The 22062-nt window shown below is 39.2% G+C and overlaps 1 protein-coding gene across 11 annotated transcripts in view; it reads right to left on the bottom strand.

The window, feature by feature from the left end:
* Positions 1-22062, bottom strand: part of RAPGEF2 (Rap guanine nucleotide exchange factor 2) — a 237481-nt gene that overhangs the window by 155855 nt on the left and 59564 nt on the right. For all 11 annotated transcript variants that reach the window (XM_045991002.1, XM_045991024.1, XM_045991057.1 and 8 more), the window contains exons 2-3: positions 13102-13172; positions 1260-1316 (exon numbers count right to left, since the gene is read on the bottom strand). In XM_045991002.1, the coding sequence (XP_045846958.1) occupies positions 1260-1316; positions 13102-13172 (128 nt within the window). The remainder of the gene's footprint in view (positions 1-1259; positions 1317-13101; positions 13173-22062) is intronic.

Here is a 22062-nt window from a genome sequence, read left to right as displayed (position 1 = left end):
TTGGATGATATATACATGGGGGTCCATTATACTGCTGTCTTTAATATTGCAAACATTTGCAATTTCCCATAATAAAATGTTATTTAGAAGGGAAAAAACTCATTTCCAATTGCCTAAAGAATCACAACTGGTTACTTTTAACAATACATTCACAAGCAAATATGACTGTGGCCTGACTCTTCTCTCAATTTGTTATCTTGATGCCCACCCACATGTCAGTGGCCCTAAACTTGCCACAGCATTCAGAACATCAGACAAGGCCCTTCTCCTCTCTGTGTCCCCATATTTACTCTTCCTTCTGCCAAGAAAGTCTCTCTAGACCACCAGATACACTTTTGAGACCTAATTCAAAGGGCCACTTCTCTAAGACTCTCCCCATTCCCTTCAGGGCTTCCCTTGCACTTCTTCAGCCCTTAGGACCTATCCATTTTCTCAGTTCCTCTGGTTGGTTATTTGTTGTTGTTGTTGTTTTCCTTTTATTCTATTTCTACCTCCTTTAAGAGATTGTAATTACAGCTTCCCTAAGGGGGAGAAGCTGTATTTCATTTATTTCAATAAATATTCCCTATAATATGCATGGAAAGTAGTAATTATTTATTTAATAGTGCTTTGAAAAATGGAAAGTCAACAGAACAACAGCCAATCATGGCAAACATTAATAAAATAATATGTGCAGTAAACCAGTTTATATGTTCTTAATATAATATATTTACCTGCTATATGTTTATCATATTCTTAAGAAAATTACTGTAATTTTTTCAAGGAATATGTTACACATCTTGAAAGAAATATCCATATTATTTATAGAACAAAATAAGCCCAAAGAGATGTGGGCAGCTTATTTTCCTATTTCTGAAAAGGTTACAAACTAAAATATGACATTTATGCTATCATTAAATCTCACTTGATGTGGTTATGGGAACATGTATTTTGTTCTGTTGGAAAGACCACATTGTTTCTTATTTTGCAATGATAAAAATGTCAAAATATCCATAATATTAAATAATATCTCTGAACCACAAGTGAGAGATATATAGCTATAGATGGGAACTTAGCAGCAAAGTTGGTAAATTTGGATGGTAAATTTTTACTTTATGGCAGGTAATAGTTGAAATGTTCTACATTTCTAAATTACAAAAAATAGGTTAATGCAATATTAAGGTAAGACTGACCTAGCTGTTACTAATATTTTTGTGAAACTTTAAGAAATTATTTAGGTATTGCAGTATACACTGTACAAAGAGAAAGAAAACACCTACTAGTATAAAACTTCATTTGCTTCATGTCTTTCATATCTCACAGTCTCACACATTAACCTGTAAAAACAAAACAAAACAGACATGAGTTCAATATATGTCATGAGAAAACATTCTATTAGGTTAAAAAGATGAAAGAGCCACGTAGTCTAGAAAGTTAAGATTACTTTATATGGATTGCCACAATCACTTATTAGCCTCAAGATAAATATTTTTGGTACCCACGTTAACAAAATATAGTAAGATAAAATCTGGTATAGTGATGCTAGAAAAAAACCATTTCGTTAGATGTCAATTTTGCCATGTTTATTTTATAAGGAACAAAATAGTACGTGTTTTACACTTTGTAAATGACATGTGAGCAAATTAATGTTCTCCAAGGTAAGCAGAAAATGAGAAAAGAACCTAAAAATTAGAAGGGAGAACCTATTAATTTAAAAAATGGTAATGTCATTCATGTTAATGTTACTTACCAGTATGTAATTTCAGACAAAAGTAGGCTTTTATTAACTCAGTATATTTATGACTAATGACTAAATGGAGGTTTTACAACTTAAAGATTTGTTATTTTGGCTGATTCATCCCTGAGGTAAAAATTATGGAAATTATGGAAAACATGTATTAATGTTTAAATATTCAAAATTACCTCAAGAACAGCATCTTCAAGAAGCATCCTATTATATTAAGCCCAAGTAAAACTTCCATAAAACACAGAAATGCGAAAGAGAAAATAAATATTCCTTCTTTTGAAGGAACTAGCAAATAAAAAAATTGGCTATAGAAGTAATTATTTCAACAGCACCTCCATTTTGGTCACTGGGGTTAGTGGTCTTCCAATTTGTGAACCTGATCAACCCACATTAATTCTTCCTGTTTGCTAAATCCAATTAACACCACACTCTTGATTTTTCACTTGAAAATGACAACTCTCTTAGATATTCTTTTTCCTTGTTCTTCCTACTACCACCCTATTTCAGAGGTCTTCTCAATCCCTTATGTGAAACATTCCAACTGAATGTCACTAACTCCAAGAGGCAGCATCAAACCTTGAATACACATCATTAACACAGAGATTGAATCACACCAATTCATAAGAAAAGGTAAGAGGTGTTGGGTGAGCCTGGTGGTGGGTATTAAGGAGGGTACATATTGCATGGAGTACTGGGTATGATGAATAAACAATGAATCTTGCAACTTTGAAAAAATAAAATAAAGTTTAAATTTAAAAAAAGAGTCACAATTAATGGTCTAAAAATAAGTGGTCTTAAATTAATAGCATCTCTGTCTTGTTTCCCATTAGAATGAAGGATCCTTGCCCCAACCTCTTCACTGAATCTCATTCCTTCTACAGTAGACCCTGCATTCCTTCAGGTTTACCTCCTTCTCCACATCACCATCCATTTCTACCTCTCTCCTAAGTCACTTCCTTTACTAAATAAACATATCTTAGCATCAACTGTTGTGTGGGGAAGGGGGACACCTTTTTTTTTTTTTTTTTTTTTTGACAGAGAGAAATCACAACTAGGCAGAGAGGCAGGCAGAGAGAGAGGAGGAAGCAGGCTCCCCGCAGAGCAGAGAGCCTGATGTGGGGCTCGATCCCAGGATCCCGGGATCATGACCTGAGCCGAAGGCAGAGGCTTTAACCCACTGAGCCACCCAGGCGCCCCGGGACACCTCTTTTGATCACACATCTTCATCCAACTATTATCCACATTTTGCTTTTCCCGTGACAGGTACTCCTTTCTTGGACTGCACATATATTATTCTCTCTCCATTTCCTCACCCTCTTAGCACTTCTCCATCATTTGCTCCCTGAAACTCCAAAGAAAGGCTCTAAACTTTATTAGCATGCTCTATGTTATCTAAATCCTTTCTGTCCTTATCTTAATTCCACTTCTCAGCAGTATTTGCTGACTCCCTTTTTCCTTACATCATCATCTTCTCAAGGCTTCCTGTTTTCAGTCTTCTGGTTTTCCTCTTAACTTCTTAGTCATATTTGTCTGTCTCCTTTGGATTCTCCCCCATTCCATTCCTCTACCTATCTTCTAAATGTTATCAATTCCTGTCAACCTCTTCTCCTCTGCACCATGTAATCTCATCCAGTTTGTGATTTTAAATTTAACCTATAAAGAGATGACTTTCCAAACAATGCCCCACACCTAGTCTCTCACCATGATATAAACTCATCTAAAGGTCTACTCAACATAGCCATTGGCTGTATAGCAGTGGTTTTATGTTCAAAATGTCCAAAACAGATCTTAAATTTCCTTCCCAAGAATTTGCTTTCCTACAATCAGTAGTACCCAATTGTTTAGGCCAAAAATCTTGAGTCATTACCCTTGACTCCTCCCTTTTCTTCATATCCCATCTCTCTGCCAGCACCTGTTTCCAAAATATCCTCTCAAATTGACCAAGTCTACAAATATAGACAATAGCTTCTACGTTTGTACACCTATTGTCCATTCTCCACATGACTTCTAGAGAAATCTTTCTAAATGTTAAGTCAGATCATCTCATACTTCTGCTCTTGATTTCCACTACCTACGGAAGAAATCCAAACTCCTTATCCTTGGTGCCTTCATGCACAAAGCCTATTCCCATGGCAGAGTATCTGGGGCATCACTACACTGTGGAGATTTCTGCATAGCTGCCCTGATTCAAATGTTACCTCCTTTGACTACAAAGTCAGAGCAGTCCAGCACCCGTTCTTACGTGTATGGTAAGTGCTGGAAGACTTATTTGTACAAACACACCCTAAATGCTCCCACTAATCACGATCTTGGGACTACAGAGATCCTGTCCTCCCTCTATATTCCCACCAAGCAGAATGTATAGAAGAAAATGTTCAGCATTCAAGGTCAGAGCACTGGGGGATGACTGACCAGAAGCATCTCCTTTGTAAAAAAGAGTGTCTGGATGACAGGCCTTGAGCTCCTTGGAACAGTGGCCATGCGGGAAGGGGATGAGCTACAGAGAGTTGCTAGGCTGGTTGCTATAGAATACAAGCGTGCTGCATGTAGATCTCTGCAACAGATGCTTTGTGTCTAGGCTGACACTTCAGGACTCCCTATAATAAGTTCTCCCCAATAAACCTCTCTCATTGGCTGTCTCCAGGTCATTTCTTTGGCCTCACAGGACAATCATCCACCGTTGGCTTAGAGTCTGTCAGGAATATGGACTACACAAGTGGTGAGCCAGCCAGGAAGCTGGGGTGGGGTGGGGGGGGGAACACATGAGCACCAACATGTGGGAAATGGAACAGGGAAATTTGCAAAGGAAATCCGAGGTTGGCCATTCACATATATGTGGAGCCCTATAGCCACTATCCTTGATTGGATAAGCCCACCACATGAGTACAGGGATATCCCTGAAAATACCAAAGCGTCTAAAGGAAATTTTGACCAAGTTAAATGTGACTAAGAAAAGGATCAATGTTCAGCTGCCATAGTTGGGTGACCCCTCCTATCTGTGTAACAGTCTTGAAGAAAGTAAGGAGAAACTGCCTTTAGAGAGGATTTCTGATTAACATAAATGACACTGCAGAGACTTGATAATTGACTTGAGGAAACAAGATTTTAAAATTAATAACTCTGGCACACAGAATGACCCAACTGAAGGGTGGTAAACTGCCCTGGCAAAGGAGTTCCTATGGCTATCGTGGGAGCCAACTAAGAGTTCTACTGAGGAAGAGACTAATGGACTGAGTCCATAAAAATTCCCATTCTCTTGGCTCAGCCTCTTGTTACTAGCCAAAATGAAAACAGAGCATCCATGCCCATAAGTGTAGAACCCTGGAACCTGCTTGTGCCTAACCACAGTGAAAGACTATGTACCTGCCAAACTGGTAGAATTGGAAGATAAATTCAGACAGAAATGAAGGGAATCCATGGTGCTATGGTTGCTCAGTATATGAGACATGGGCACGGAAGGCAGTTTGCTTTTCGTCAGGAATGTCCAAGATGGCGTTCATTACAACACGCCCTGTTTTAAAGTGGCATCCCCAAAGCATCCTCAGTGAAGGCTACATTACCCTTTACCCTCCTAGGTGGTATGGCACTGTAAATTAGCTTGGCCTAATGGGGGCAGGGTGTGCTGACCTCCCTTTATGAAGGGAGACTATGGAAGAGCTCCAGCACATCCTACGAGAGCTTTACAGAGGTCTGGATAAGGAACTGTTTGCCATAGATATTAAAGATATGGTGGTACAGTCTGCCCCCAATCATTGGTCGGGGGCACTCATGTCCATCTTGACCCACTAATGGGGTAGCCTGTATCATGGGCTGAGCGGGCTGCCACAGATGTGAGGGAAACAGAAAAGGTCAGAAAAAGAGGTATCAGAAAGGCAGGAATGAAGGAAAGGGACTCACAGCAGAAGGAAACAAAGGAAAGGGCTATGCATGTTACCTGTTGCCAGACGTAGTAAGAGGTAGGGCAGCACAGACCGCCACCGCCCACCCCACCCCACCCCCCGCCTCCGCCTCCAGCCTTAAGAAAGCAGACAAACAATCCAAAGCAGTCCTCGTTGGGCTCTGGCAGAAATTAAAAACCTGAATAGCAATTTACAAAGGGCACCCTCAGAGGGAGGATGATGGGCGCTTTCTCTATGAATGAGGGAAGAGGCAAAGGACATGGACTGCTGATTCGAGCTGCTGTCACCTGGGTGTCTGGGGACTGGAGCCACATGTCAATCACATGTAGAACTTACCATATATTGGTCTAATAGAAACAGAGTGTTTTAGCTCTGGTTGAAACTGGTACCAAATTTACTCTCCTTTATGGAAATAACTACTTTCAAAGTTCCATCTCTGCCATCAATGATGATGGGGGGGTGGTATCATCTAAATGAAGCAGACTACAGCAACTACAGTCAGGACAGCTCTCCCCAAAGCCCCATTCAGTGAATATAACCCCAATACCCAAATATATTCTAGGAATGGATGTCCTCTCAGGACTAACACTACAGACTACTGCAGGGGAATTCAAATTGAGGGTGCACTTGGTCAAACAAATAATAAGAAGAGATGCAAAATAGACAGCTATAACATTACTTGTCCCACAGAGGATGATGGCAATTAAACCATATCACCTCCCAGGAGACCATGAAGAAATCACAGGCATGATTAAGGAATTAGCCAATGTGGGCATTATATGATCAACTCATGGTCTATGTAACAGTCTCATCTGGCATGTGAAGAAACCAAATGGAATGTGGAGAATGACTGTGGATTACAGAGAACTAAATAAGGCGGTACCCCTCTTCGTGCAATTGTGCCCAACATCATGTCACTTGTTGACTTGAATTGGGGAAGTTCTAGGTACATATTATTATGTGTTAGACCTGGCTAGCACCTTTCTCAGTATTCCCATAGCCCCAGAAAGCAAAGAGCAATCCACTTTGACCTGGTAAGAACAAACATTCCTCATCCTACCACAGGGGTATTTATAGAGCCCCACGACTTGCCACAGCTTGGCAGCCAGTGACCTAAGTCACTAGGCAATTCCAGAGGTGGTCGGTCTGTCTGTTTCATGACACTGATGATCTAATGTTAACTTCTCAGTCTTTTTCTACTTTGCAGTCCACTGCACCAGACACTTGCCTTCTCACCTAACAAGTCAAGGATGAGCAGTCAACAAAAACAAAATACAAGGCCCTGGCTCACTGGATAAGACAAAAGATGGTTCTGCAGCAGGTGTTGATAAAATACAGGTACACCCATGCCCCACCATCCCAAAGCAGTTACAAACTTTCACAGATCTCTTAGGGTATTGGCTTCAGTTTACCCCTTGCCTGGCTCACCGGCTTCTGCCCCTTCATAGACTGGTTTTAAAAGGAGCTGAATGGGACTAGTCCTCAAAGACAAGGCAAGCATTTAAACAAGCCAAAATGGTTATTAAATACATCGAAGCCTTAAGGATTCTCGTACAGGGACAGCCATATGAATTGGATGCAACCAGTTACCCAGAAGGGTCTGGATGGAGCTTGTGGCAACAGCAAGGGCACAAACGTGTGCTATCAGGTTTCTGTTCACATTTATAAAAAGGAGCTGAGACCCAATACAGCATTTTAGAATAATAGCTGTGTGCTATTTACCATGCCTCATGGTAAGTAGGAAACATAACTAAAGGGATCCCAGTAACTGTTCACATTGAATATCTTACAGCAGGATTGCTGAAGAGTACATTCTAAAAGCCCAAATCAGGCAGCACGCAGCCCCAAACTAGCTGAATGGCATGCCTACCTTCAACAATGTAGTACCTTAACACACAGCCCCCTTTGTGTGGAGCTGTACTCCATTCTTGGCCCCGTAACTCATGTCACAGCCATTGGCTGACACAGCAGAGCCACCATGGCTGCCATCATTTTGTGCTGGACGGGGACAGGCCCATCCCTAAGCATGCCTGGTACACTGATGGCTCAGCAAGGGTCAAACCCTGCGCCTGGATGACCATTCCATCCAGCCCTCAACTGAAAGAATCTTCAAAGACTCTAGCACTAGACATAGCAGTCAATGGGCCAAACTGTGAGCAGCATGGGTGCTCTCCTCTGTTATATACACAGAGAACTGACCATGGGGCTTCTCCAATGGAAGGCACAGGACTAGAAGGTAGTGGAGCACCCACTCTGGGGCAACATGTGGAAGGACATTCTCCAGCAATTATGAGGTATGAACATCACTACTGGCCACATAGATGCACACACAGTATGCACCCCACCTGATAACTAACAAGCTGATTAGCTGGCCCATGGCTGCCTCCTAGAAGAGATGCCAACAGAAGATGTTACCACCTGGCTATACAAGAAGACAGGACATCAAGGACAACAGAACTTGTGGGCCATTGCTAAGAACTGGAGCTAACTGTGGTGTTATAAGACATGGTAACCATCTGCTAACAATGCTCAACCTGTGCCCAGAAACAACCATGACCTCTGCCAAGAGACACTGGGCAAATAGCAAGGGAGTGGCACCCCATTCAGAGATGGCAGACTGATTACAGTGGTCCACTACCCTTTCTCTGATGGCTGCTGTTATACTTTGATGTGTACTGACACTTAATCAGGACTCCTACAAGCCTACTCCAGTAAGCATGCTAACCAGAAGGCTAACATCCGCAGTCTAGAACAGCTGTGCTGCCTATGGGGTACCACTGATATCAACAGTGACCAAGGCGGGGACCCAGTTTACACGACACGAAGTGCAAGAGTGGGCCAACACTCAACATATCCATTGGCATTTCCATCTACCATACAATCCCACTGCACCTGGACTGACAGAACGTGTGAACTGGCTGTTGAAACAACAACTGCAACAAGAAACGCATTCATTGGCCCTCTAGACAAGCTACCTGTCAACAGCTATATGGGCATTAAATTAACATGTACATTCTAATCAGTCCAGTGCCTACACTCTACTCACTCAAGGACCTGATGTCAATCTTAGAATACAAGTAGACAGTATGCAGGAAGGATGTTCTCTGCTGCAAGTAGAGGCAAAAGATAACCTTCTATTGTCCCCGCTGCAAGATCCATCTACAGGGGAACATATAGTTAAATGGCCCTGGAAGTGACAAAGAAGTCCACAGTGGTTCAGGTTTTTGGCCCAGTGGAGAATAGGAATAGAACAGAACCTATACCCATCACCCCATTTCTTCATCCCACTCCACCAAAAACAATGAAGGTACACAAGCCCAGGCTTCTCATAAAAAAATAACACTATTGGGGCACGTGGGTGGCTCAGTCAGTTAAGCACCCAACTCTTGATTTTGGCTCAGGTCATGATCTCAGGTTCTGAGACTTGAGCCCCATGCTGGGCTCTATGCTGGGTGCAGAGCCTGCTTAGCAGTTTTTTCCCCCCTCTCTCCCTCTAAAAAAAAAAAAAAAAAAGACACTATCATAATCACCTTATGGAACATTATTATACCCCCACCATCCTTTTCAGATCCGTCCCACTGTGTAACAGAGGGAAGGCCAACAATTGGGTACTATAAACCTGAAGTCAAACCACAATCATGGGTGGTGTTATCCCAGAACAAAACCACCTCCTGCTTTCTATTAAACAATCATGACTTGCCTCTTCTGGTGGCTATGGAACAGCTTAACTTTTTGCCTTTAGACTCTGCATGGGGGACCTATTTGCCAGTTGGGTCCTGACCATAGCTTCTATACAGAATAAAACCAACTGTTGGGTATATAGTAAACTCTCCCCTCCCTCTCAGTGACTGCAGGCTTCCTCTGGCAAAATGTTTCTAGATCTTTTTTTTTTTTTTTAAGATTTATTTATTTGACAGACAGAGATCACAAGGGGAGAGGGAGGGAGGGAGGGAGGGAGAGAGAGAGAGAGAGAGAGGAGGAGGAAGCAGGCTCCCTGCTAGGCAGAGAGCCCATTGTGGGGCTCGATCCTAGGACCCAGAGATTGTGACCTGAGCCGAAGGCAGAGGCTTTAACCCACTGAGCCACCCAGGTGCCCCTGTTTCTAGAATTTCTTAGCCATTTGTGTTCTCCTATTATTTGGATACTGTGGCTTGTACTGTTGTTGTAGGATTTAGTTGCAATGTACCTCGGCATACTTGGCCCTACAGACATTGTGAAAGAAGAGAAAATTTAAAAATGTACAGGCCATGGGCACCTGGGTGGCTCAGTTATTTGAGCATCTGACTCTTCATCTCAGGTCATGATCTCAGGATCATGAAACCTGCTTAAGATTCTGTCTCTCCCTCTCCCTCTGCCCTTCCCTGCCACCACCTCTTGACAACAACAACAAAAAGTATGGACCAACCAGGGTAGGACAGGTGGAGTATATGGTACATGGTAGAAGGCTAGTTTGTACAAGCACACTCCAAATGTTCTGTGAATCACTATCTTGAGAATACAGAGATCTCACCCTCCCTTTATTTTCCTATCAAGCAAAGTATGTACAAGAACATGTTGCTCAGCATTCAAGGTTGGGGCTCCAGGGGTGGCCAACCCAGAGGGACTGGATGGTGGGCCCTGAGCAAGTTGGAATGCTGGCCATGGAAGGAGGGAAAGGACTATAGACAGCTGCTAGACTAAGTTGCTACACTATAAAAACGTATTGCCTGTGGGTCCCAGAAGTAGGTGTTTTGTCCAGTCTACTTTTCTTGGATTCCCTATACATAAGTTCCCTCCATGAACTTGTGTCTCAATCACTGCTTTTGGGTCTTTTCTTCAGCCTCAGCAGACTATCACCCACCCTTGGTTGAGTCTCCTGAGCTATGGCTTTGCACCATGCTGAAAACACTAACATCTGAATGAAACAACACACCCCCATTTACTTAGATCTTGTCTGCCCCCCAGGAACATAAGCTCCATGATGGCAGAGTCTTGGGCTACTTTACTGTATCTCCATGGCTTATGTCAGGGTCCAGCACATGGTAGGCACACAATCAATGACTGTTGGCTGAATAAATCAACCTAACCAGTGCCCTCAGAGAATCACAATGAATCTCCTATAAGACAAATAAATGGGGAAAGTACTAAAACTGGTGGTCATCTTTGAACACCACTGGAGGATGATTTACAAAAAGCACACTGATATTCCCTGAATTCTTCAAGAGCATACTAAGCATAATTTAGTGGTTTCTTAATGATCTAAAACTGTTCATATAACAATAATCACACTTACCTGTAATGCTAAAGAATATATATTTCAGCAGGCTCTTTTTTCCAGCACTGAATAGGTACAGACTGTTACTCGGCTCTCTCAGATTTTTGGCCTCCTCTCCTAACTATAGCATCCTCTGCCCTTTTGGCAAATATGCTGCTTTTAATCCATGTGGATTCAGGGAGTAAATGTTAGAAAAATAAAATGTTGAAAAAATATAGTTTTTAACTGAAGACCTGAAAACCTATACACTGCACAGAATATGTGATCTTACAGCAACATGGTCATTACTGCACACCAATTAACACTCAGAAGCACTTTACCGCTTACACGTGGGTGGGCCACAATAATGCAAAGCTGTAGTTTTCAAATAAATGAAAGCCTCTGCTGTCCCTCAGAGAAGACTAATGTTCTATTACCCAACACTGAATAAATAAACTTTCAAATCTTGATTAAGTGCTGCTGTTTCATTTCTAAAACTGGAAAGCTCCATTATGTGGAAGTCTTAACTGTTCTCTGTTAATCCCAGGGATAACATTTTTATGTATAAAATTCAAACAAAATATATTATCTAAATAAGATATATTTTTCCTAGAAATGGTAGCTACTGTAAAGTAGTTTATCCAAGTCACTGTATTTATCTGTACCTCTATTTTTTGTTATTAATCATGTTGGTATCTTGATCATATTCTAAAAAAGACTGAAGTTAGTTTCAGCAGATATTTTCCATAAATATCAGAAACAAATGATTTTTAACATAAACAGAGTAAGATAAACATCTTAAAGTTCCCTCCCTGTAAGCTCATGCCAACAAACAAAACTGTATAGTCTCCAAAACAGACTTTCTAAAGTATAAATAGATTCAACTATACCACTGAATTAATCAGTTATTTCTACCCAAAAAATTTCCATTTGAAACAGTGGAAAATTGGTGGTTCTAAAGTTGGGTTGATGGATTAATGGGCTTCATCACACTACTTACTTTCGTAATTTTGAAAATTTCCAAAAGAAGTATTAAAACTGTCTTTGTTCTATTGCACAGAATCCCTGTTACCTAAATAATTTTATAACCACATAAATTATAGACATACATTATATAATCAATATGTGTAAACATTATTTAAATATTATCCATGTGTGGTTTTATACACACATGGGGATGTGCCATTTATATTTGCTCATTACATAATTCCATTTGCACTTGCAGATTAACTACATTCAATCAAATAGTACTAAAATTTCTTCTTAGGGTAGTTGTCACCAAAACACAAGATGAAAGACCCTTTAAAGATCATTCCTACTTTAATATGAGCCATCTTCTAAATTCCCAATGGTTTTGCCCTTTACAATAAAACTTGAATATTTAAACACTTAACCTGCAATCTACTTTAATTTAAATGATTTTCATTAAAAATTAAATTTTAGAAGTACTCAATCCTCTTGACAATTTTTTCAATTAACAACTAAATATGAAATTGACATGCCCGCAAATTAATTAGTGTTTAAAGAGTAAAGGGAAAATATACAGAAAAAGTATTCTTTTGATAATTAAAAACCGCTAGTATCAAAACTAGCTACAGTTGGAAGAAACAAACCCCTCTCTATGTACTTCCTGGTGTTTATATATAATTCATCTTCCCAAGGTCCTTTATAGTCTGTTCCAGTTAAGACAAAATCATTGGATTATATATTTTTGTTCTTTTAGTATAGCCCAGATAACCATAATTAAGCTTACTCTATCACTGTAGAATAGAATCAATAAGATTTTATACGTGCTTCCCAAAAAACGGCAGTTAACTTAATGCCATAAATATATTCCATACAAAGACCTAAAACATACTAAAATAATGAACCTAATTGTTCTTTGAATGATTAAAAACATTCTGGTTTCCTATGTATCTAAATGCTAAAATGTAGATCTCTGTTTGCAAGGACAGCAAATAACGATCCTTTTGGGGTATTCACCAAGTAGTGTTTATTCCTTTAGATGAGGAGGGAGGGAAATGGGATAAAGAGGAAGAGAGGATATCACTATGGCAGAAATTATTATAAGGCAAAAATTATTATAATGGCAAAAAGTTATCGTAAGGATGTAAAACTTATAATACCAAGTACAGAGGCTAGATGAGGCAGTTTTTGTAAGTTATCTCTAAACCTACTTAACCATAATAAAGGATCATATAAAACTCCAGCATCCCATTATTAGTCATTGTAAAATGACTTACCTAAGTTGGTGCTCTCTCAAGTTTGATAAGGCTTCCATACCATGTAAATAGGAATATACTATTTCCAAATCCTGTTTGAAAAGAAAAATAGAAATTATTAGACTTTTTAAAAGAAAAATCAAGAGAAAAGCTAAATCACACAAATGTCATCCATTCAACCACCTTGGGGATATAGACTAGGGTATTAAAATATAAAACAAATTGGCTTAAACTTATGAAAATTTATTTTGAGAGAGAGAGTGTGTTCGTGCATGTGTAGGGTGGGGGGAGAATCTGAAGTGGGCTCCCAAGAGCAGCCTGGAGCCCCTTGCAGGGCCCACTCCCACTATTGTGAGACCATGACCTGAACCAAAACCAAGAGTCTGACGCTTAACTGATTGACACACCCAGCTGCCCAGATCCTGTTTGTTTTGTTTTAAAATAAGAGTTCTATTGAGATATAATTCACATACTATAATTTTTATTATTTTTATTTTTTTGCAGGAGGCCACAGCAGCACTGAATCATGGCACAGAATCCAGCGAAGGCCATATGCATGATCCTCCCCTGCCCTCTGGGCTCTGACACCACTGCACCCTCCTCACCCCAGAGGAAGACCCATAGGAAGAAGGCATGAGTGGGCAATCCATGGAAAAAAAAAAAAAAAAAGCCAGCTGAAATTTTAATAAGGATTGCACTGAGTCAGTAGATAACTCAGGTAATACTGCCATCTTAACAACAGTTAGTCTTCCAACCCATGGCATGGGGATGTTCTGCCATTTACTTAGGTCTTCCTTAATTTCTTTCAACAATGTTTTACACTTTTCAGTATACAAGTCTTATATTACTTTGGTTCAACTTAATCCTCTCTCTTTTTTCTTTTTTTAAGATGTTATTTATTTGTCAGAGAGAGAGCAGAACAAGTAGCGGGAATGGGAGGCAGAGGGACAAGCAGGATCCCTGCTAAGAAAGAAGCCCAATACAGGATTCGATCCCAGGACCCGGGGGTGATCATGACCTGAGGCAAAGCCAAATGCTTAACCAATGAACAATCCAGGTGTCCCTTAATCCTCTTTAATTAAGAAAAAAATTTCTGTAGCCTTAGGAATACCTTTCTGAACAATTCAAACTATATGTGCAATTAAATTTCATATATTAAGGGCACAGATAAGGAATAGTGATAACAACTAGGTAAGAAATTCAAAACCTTCTTAAGAGGATGCTAAGGAGGTTTTCAGCCTAAAATACTTTAATATAGTCCTTAAAACAATATTATGATGTGATAAGGGGAAATAAAAACCTTATTTATAGCTCTAAATTGTCCCAATCTAAAATTAATCAATTATTAGGGGTGCCTGGGTGGCTCAGTGGGTTAAAGCCTCTGCCTTCAGCTCAGGTCATGATCCCAGGGTCTTGGGATCGAACCCCGCATCGGGCTCTCTGCTCAGCAGGGAGCGTGCTTCCTCCTCTCTCTCTGCCTGCCTCTCTGCCTATGAATGATCTCTGTCTGTCAAATAAATAAATAAAAATCTTTTTTAAAAAATTTATCAATTATTAGAAATTTAAAGTGCCGCCCTCTGGTGATCAACTTTCAAATAAACTAATGGTCTTCAACTTTATTCATCTACAATCCTTGTTATTTCCCCCAAGTCTTTTAAAAGTTATTTAAAGACTGAAACCTAAAACTAGACGCTATAAATTCAATACAAATAAGAAAGCTAAAACAAAACTTTCCCACCATCTAGTTAACAAAGTCTGCATTCCTAAAGCTAATAAATTCCTCTTTAGAAGTAATCAGACTCCAATCATAATGTTCTATTTGCATGTAGTGAAAATCAATAAAAAGTGTCCTAATTATTGAGGTTTTTTTAAAAAATAGCTATAATAAGAGCTTTTCTGGACAATCCTAAAGTTCACATTCTATTTTAGATATTATAAATATGTGTGCTATTTGCAGTATTTAAATAGTATGGAAAGACTGCCCCCTCCCCCAGCTTCTGAAGAGCTTATATTCTAAAACAAAAGTCTTACATATTTCACTGAATTACCTATCAACCTTGGATTATAACCTGCCCAAGACCTACAACACTCTTATTTAAGCAAACAGACAACACTATTCACATTCATTTAACACTCATCGACCAAATAAATTTACAATGACAAAAAAAAAAGGTATATTGGGAAAGCAGTAAAAGAAATAAAAAATTTTTTAAAGCTGGAGAAGGGAGAAGTCTAAAAGAAACATGATAGAATCAAGAATTTGGAAGCTTAGAAATGGAAAGAGGGGGAAAAACACCCTTAAAAGCCTTAAAAGACAATAGGTCTTAAATAATCAACTGTCTTGTTCAAACAAACCCAGCAAAATCAAAGTAAAAGAGCACAGCCCTTAATGAAATGGCACTTTATTAATATGCTGTTTTTTAACACTGTAGAGTTTCATTGTGCAGGGGATACCGCCCTGAATCTGTTACGTCACATGCGTCAGTATGGATGCAAAACTTTAAGTATGAATGTACAGCCTATAAGATTACATAAAGTGTATTTAAGGACAATAACTACATTATTTATCTTAAGACAATATGTAACATTATAACCTTAAAATTAAATAAGATTGTTGATTAGTTAAAAAACATAGAGAACAATGATGTATTCTCACCTCTAAGTCACTGACATCAGTAAATGGGTCAGAAAGCTGTTACAGGAGCCTGCGTTATGAAACTCTGAGTGTGAAGGAAAGGGACTGCATTACCTCACCACTGCATGACCAAATCTGTATGTATGTCACTGCATAAAAAAGACATCTGCAGCTCACATAATCATGATGTGAATTTTCAGGGGAATAAGTTTAAACATGTCACTTACGCAGTACACAATCAGAGAATCCTAGGCAACCGTTTCATGTACTTCAGGTATCTAAAGAAACTAAACTTCCTGAATTGAATTCAATCCTTGAAATGAATTCAATGATTATGTCCAGTTTCTTCTATTACTCTTAGAATAAGTCATCTCAAAAGAAACCAAGGAGCTTATAAAATCAAGGAACAGACATTATTCTATATGAAGCTGTTAAATGGAAAGCAATATTATCTAGCTTGAATTAGATGACTTTACAGATACATTCTATCTAAACTTGAGATTCTTAGTTGTAACTAATGGCAGGAATGGTAAGAAGTGATGTCTAGATGGCAGCAAGAAGTAAGTCTAATGTTTCACCATGCAATATGAATACAACCATCACAGATTTGGGTAGGTAGGAAAAGCAGAAAAGCTTTGGAAAAGGCATCAGGAAATCTCTCCTCCTAATTCTGAGGAAAGAAAGAACATTGGAGGTGAGCAGAAGAAATGTAAACTAGAGGAATAAAGATTCTGGCTAAATTTTTCTTCAATAAAGAGCGCAGTGGCCAAATATTAGGTTTAGTGATGATTAGGGATTTCAAGTAAGGTAAATAACACTGAAAGGCAAAAAGGAAGACAAGCTTTCTTGTTTTCCTTTCCTAGGAGCAAAATGGACCAAGTAATATTTTGAAATAGGCAAGATGGCCTTTGGGATCTTCCTGGGCATTTTTTCCTACCCTCTTCCCCAGGTGTCTAGCGATCTTGCATTACCCCAAACCTCATTCTGAGGTATCAATGTCCTGGTCTAAAAATCAAAATTAAATCGGGGTGGGGGGGGGGGGGCTTTGAGTCTTCCCAGTGAGCTGTCTACATCCATGGTCTAAACAGATCTGTAAATGTATGAGATTTCAGGCAGCACAACCAAGAGAAATGAAAAATATCAGCAGGGTAAGGGAAGAGGTATGGAGGGCATAAGAGGCCAGGTGAAACAACCCAGCTCTGTCCAGGAACCACTTCCACCCCTTCCTTGCCCTTAGAGCTCACCCCTAACTGCTCTGCCCTTCACTTTTCACCTCTAAATTTTAACCCTCATTTCCCCTTAAGAGTTGGTCTTTATTAAAATAATCTACAAATTGGCATGGAATTGCTTTTACTTAGCAAAGATACAAAAATGCAGAAGGGTGAGGTGCTGAGGAAGATTAGCTCTCAGACCAACCTGAAATCTGCAAACCCCAGTGAAAAGCAGACCTGCTTGCTGCATCACAGAGCAAGGGCTTTCTCTTAAGATAAACAAGGAAATGTAGAACCTTCAGGGAGTTATATTATTGGATTATAAATGTCTTTTCTATGCAAACAAGAGATATTCACAGACTGAAGTTACATTTCAACAAATTTGACTGCAGAAAAACAAATGCTGGAGCATTAAATCACTTGAAGTATCCCAACCAACATTTCTGTCAAGAAACTATGATATGCAAACTGAGAATCCCCCAACTACTCCTCCCAAGACAAATACAATTCACGTGACCACAGCTATTTTAAAGGACCCTTAAAAGTGGAAGTTATTTTTTCCCAAATTTTTTAGTCTTGAAGACAAACAGGAACATGATGCTCTAACCAGGAAGCAGCATTTTTGGGGACAATAAGCTTTTCCTTCTACCCTAGGAAGGACATCCTTTTTACAAAAATAGATGCTATTTGAAAGCAGATTAGGCAACATAAAAACACTGCAGCCCAGCAGACAAGAATACTGACAGGGCAACTGGAATGCAACTTTCCATGAAAAGAAAAACAAACAAACAAACCTTTGCCCCAAACATAAACCACATATCAAAACCCAAAAGCATTCTCTAGTTGTCCACAACCTCACCAACCCTCTTGCTTGAGTCTATAAACACAACACAGCTCTAACAGGAAAGTCAGAACAAAAGTTTTCTGCATCTTGGGCTTTTTCTCTAATTTCCCCTTAGAGGCTCATTCAGAATATAATTGGACTCATAGCAAATTTTTTTTAAAATATTTTACTTATTTGACAGAGAGAAATCACAACTAGGCAGAGAGGCAGGCAGAGAGAGAGGAGGAAGCAGGCTCCCCGCAGAGCAGAGAGCCCGATGTGGGGCTTGATCCCAGGACCCTGGGATCATGACCTGAGCCGAAGGCAGGGGCTTTAACCCACTGAGCCACCCAGGCGCCCCAGGACTCATAGCAAATTTATAGTGCATTTAAAACTAGCTTTCAATTTCGCTTGTTCACCTGAATCGGCGATTTGCCAACAACTTACAATATATTTTAATACAATCTTTGGAGATCTGAGAAAAGAGAAATATTCCTCTACCCTTTCCCACAATTAGTGTTGTGCACGTCTTCCTCCTTTCCTCTAGAGACTCTTTGTAAACAACCGGAGAGGCAGTATTTTACACTGCACTATGAGGAGAAAAAAAAAAAAAAAAAAGATATGCATCTTGTGAAGCTATGAATTTTTTTTAAGACTTTAATTTTAAGTAATCTCTACACTCAGTGTGGGGCTCACTCGAACTCACAACCCAAAGATCAAGAGTCACAAGTTCCACGGACTAAGCCAGTCAGATGCCCTATGAAGCTATGTATTTAAACTATAAGCAGTAAGGTGGTCAAAGGGTATAATCCTCCAGTTATAAGATAAATTTTTAAAAAAAGAAAGAAAGAAAAGTACATTCTTTAAAAAGACTTTTTATCTCAACCACCAAAGAAACTAAGGCCAAGATTATGCTACAATTAGCAGGCCTGTGGAGACCCCAGGGTTAAGCATCTACGGATTTAAACATAAGAAGAAAGAAGTAACCTGCTTAAGTGGCATCAGTACTGATGCCAATTTATTCTCCCTTGCAAAGACAAAAAGGTAATTTTCCTTGTAGGCCAAAGATCACTAACAAGGAATTACAGAACTATGTCTTAAACATTATTAATAAGGACATTAAAAGCTAGAATATTCAAGGTTCAAACCCAAGTGCATAGCCAAATGGGGTAGAGGGCAAAAAGGTGAGAAGCCTGCAAGTTTCTCTGTGTCTACTGACACAGTGGTAAGACTGAAAAGTTTTATTTGTAAGATTCTCCACTTTTGTACACTAAACCATATAAAACAATTATCCTAAAAAGGATATGGAAAGAACATAGGTTTGGGTGTCAAATGGCACAGAGTTCACATCCTCATCCCCATCACTGCCAAGACGTGTGACTTCGGGTGCCTACAGAGACTATACTTGCAAAACAAAGTAAATACTAGCTACTCAGCTAGGTTGTATGGCTAACATATTTTATTTCAAAACAACACTTGGCACACATAGACCCCTGGAAACTAGTAGCTGATTTTATTACTTATGAGATCAGAATACAAGCACATAGTAATGCTACAAATATAAAATTAAATATCATCTTGAAATCATATACATCAGAATCTTTACAAATTAATGTACCCTTTTCATATGTATCTCTAAAAAATAAAAATAAAATCAAATGAATTATTTATAAAACTTTTAAAGGGTCCCTTAAATTGTCTTCTTTATAAATCCCAATTTTTTTTATCAGGTTTGGTAGGCAGAAGATGCCCATTACCTCCAGAGCACCTACCTGTGCACTGTTTCAAGTCCATCCCATTCAAATCTCCTGCTTCCAACCCCCCCCCCCAGGAGGGCTTCTGAATAAAGCCCAAACACCAACAATCTCTTGCACCCCTTCCATACAAATGACTGACAATCCTTGGGTCCAGTCTCACAAAGTCCCTCCCACCCTAGTGAAAAGCATGTTTCCCAGACCCCATTTTGCAGTGTGGGCTTCCTCTCTGAGCCAATAAAGATGCTACTTCCTGTGCTATTCATATGTGACCTTGCACATGTGTTCTGTGCAGCCTCTTTACTTTTAAGGGATTGCATTTTAAAATCTCCTCAACTAGACAATAAGCACCTTGAACAAAGTCACTCTGTTCTCTCTTACACCTTTTTCTAATCTGTATTATCAACAGACTGTGGATGCACTAGATGCAAAGAAAAGAAAGGGCAACCTTCCTGCAGGGGTGGTGGTATACAGCACCTTAAAGTGAATACTCCCGAGAATCACAACGGAAAAAAGAAAAGGGAGAAAACAGGCTTCCAATCTTGGTGTTCAGTGCTGTGGGAAACTCCTACAGTCTGAAACAATTCTGTAAAGGGCCACAAGAGGGCAGTCAGGCCCAACAGTCCTTTTCCATGACTGGCAATCTCCTTCATTAGTCTCAAGTACATTTCCATTACATATATACTTAAGAGATTTGAGTGTTTAAAGCATTCCTTAAGATCATCTGAGAAAACAACAGGTCCTTTCCCTTGTGCCTCTAATGTAAAGGGTGGGGGGGAGACAAGTCCATCAGCACACCCATTAAAATCACTTTATTCCAATCATCCCCAGCAAGAAACAATCTTATTTTAAAGCAGCTTCCCTATCCCATATGTCCTAGCAAAGCAACAGAGCATTTAAAACAAAACAAAACAAAAAATCAAATCATAACAACCGCTAAAGTGTTTTGTGCAATCCAAGTCCTTCATATCCCAGAGTTACACCATCACACAGTTCATGGAAAAAATCCACAGTGGAATGTATGATTTTCAGTAAAATTCTTAAGTTCTTAAACAGGTGGGTAATAGGGAGGGCACGTACTGCATGGAGCACTGGGTGTGATGCCAAAACAATGAATACTGTTATGCTGTAAATAAACAAATAAACGAATAAAAAAAATAATAAAAAAAATGAAAAGAAAAAAAACCCAGCAATTTCAACCTTAAATCCTGTGAAGACTGTTTCTGAGCTTACTAATTTATAACTGAAAGGAAATAATCTCCCAGAGTTGTAATTTCATTCGAATTCGCATATCAAAACTCAGGAAAATGATATTACCGGTCATTTTGGACACAGCTTGGATACATTTCACCAGCTTCAGGCTTTTCAGCATTGTATCTTTACAAGACACATGCATAAGGAATTCTGGAAGTAAAAAGTACAGATTCAAGCTATTCTGTTTGACTAAAATTTCCTCAGTTGCTTTCCACTGAAGAAGGCATTCCTTATATCTTGAAAAAAGAGAGTTTTTGAACAGTTGCTAAATTTGAGACAAAAGTACTTATAAAGTCATTCTCTCCTGAATTAACCATGACAATTACAAGACAGACATCTAGGTTCAACAAAACACACCCTTGTCCCAAGACTTCTCTACTTCAAGTTGGTGTCAGGGAGACTTAAGAGCAGTTATGTTTTAGGGGAGATGAGCTGAAGAAGATAGAAAAGTACTTCATAAATTCTAAGAGAGAGATGAAGTCTATCCCCATTCTCAAAGAGTTTACCTCTCACTGAAGAAAATGCAAGAGTTAAAAGCTACAGCAACAGCAGACATCACAAGGCAATTTTCATGATTACTAAATGAGCGGCATTACACTGAACAACTTAGGGTGCATACTGCGCCCTATGTTCATGGTCATATCCTAAGGGAGAAAATCCATCAAAGCAATTAAGTTTCACTTGTGAAGACTAAAGTTTATCATTAGAAAAATCAACAATTTAGTTGTAACTAAAAAACTCATCTTTTGCACAAATGAGAAAAATATCAATTTTCTAAATCAGTCCACGATTCCTGTTTTCAAGTCAGTATCAGTATTTCCCCTTCAGAACAATGCATTACCACCAAGTTTACAGCTTCCCAGAATTCACATCTCCTAGGCAGCAAAAACAAAACATATCTTCATTTTAAAGTCACTATCTTAATTTCTCAGACTATGTAAAAATTACATAGTCAAATATTAATTTCACATGTACAGATTACACACTAGAAAATTATTTCCAGTAAATTTAATGCTAACCTGGCTTTTGCTCTCCATGATTAAGCTAGCAGGCAGTGAATGACTACATTTCAAGTTAACATTTAAACATCTGATTAAGAGCAACAACCAGAAGCTCAATCAGCTGGACACAGGCGTGCACACGCACAAACACACACACATAAACACAGAAACATGTACATACCACTCTAATAAAATATACCTGGACTATCATTCATTTCAATTAAAAAAAAAAATCAACCAAACATACTCTCTCCTCCCCAACACTCCTCTGAACAACACAGTTAAAACCTACAGCTTGGTGTTC

The sequence above is a fragment of the Meles meles genome, chromosome 2 (genome assembly GCF_922984935.1).
Source record: "Meles meles chromosome 2, mMelMel3.1 paternal haplotype, whole genome shotgun sequence".
NCBI lineage: Eukaryota > Metazoa > Chordata > Mammalia > Carnivora > Mustelidae > Meles > Meles meles.
This window is presented reverse-complemented; position numbering and strand designations above follow the sequence as displayed.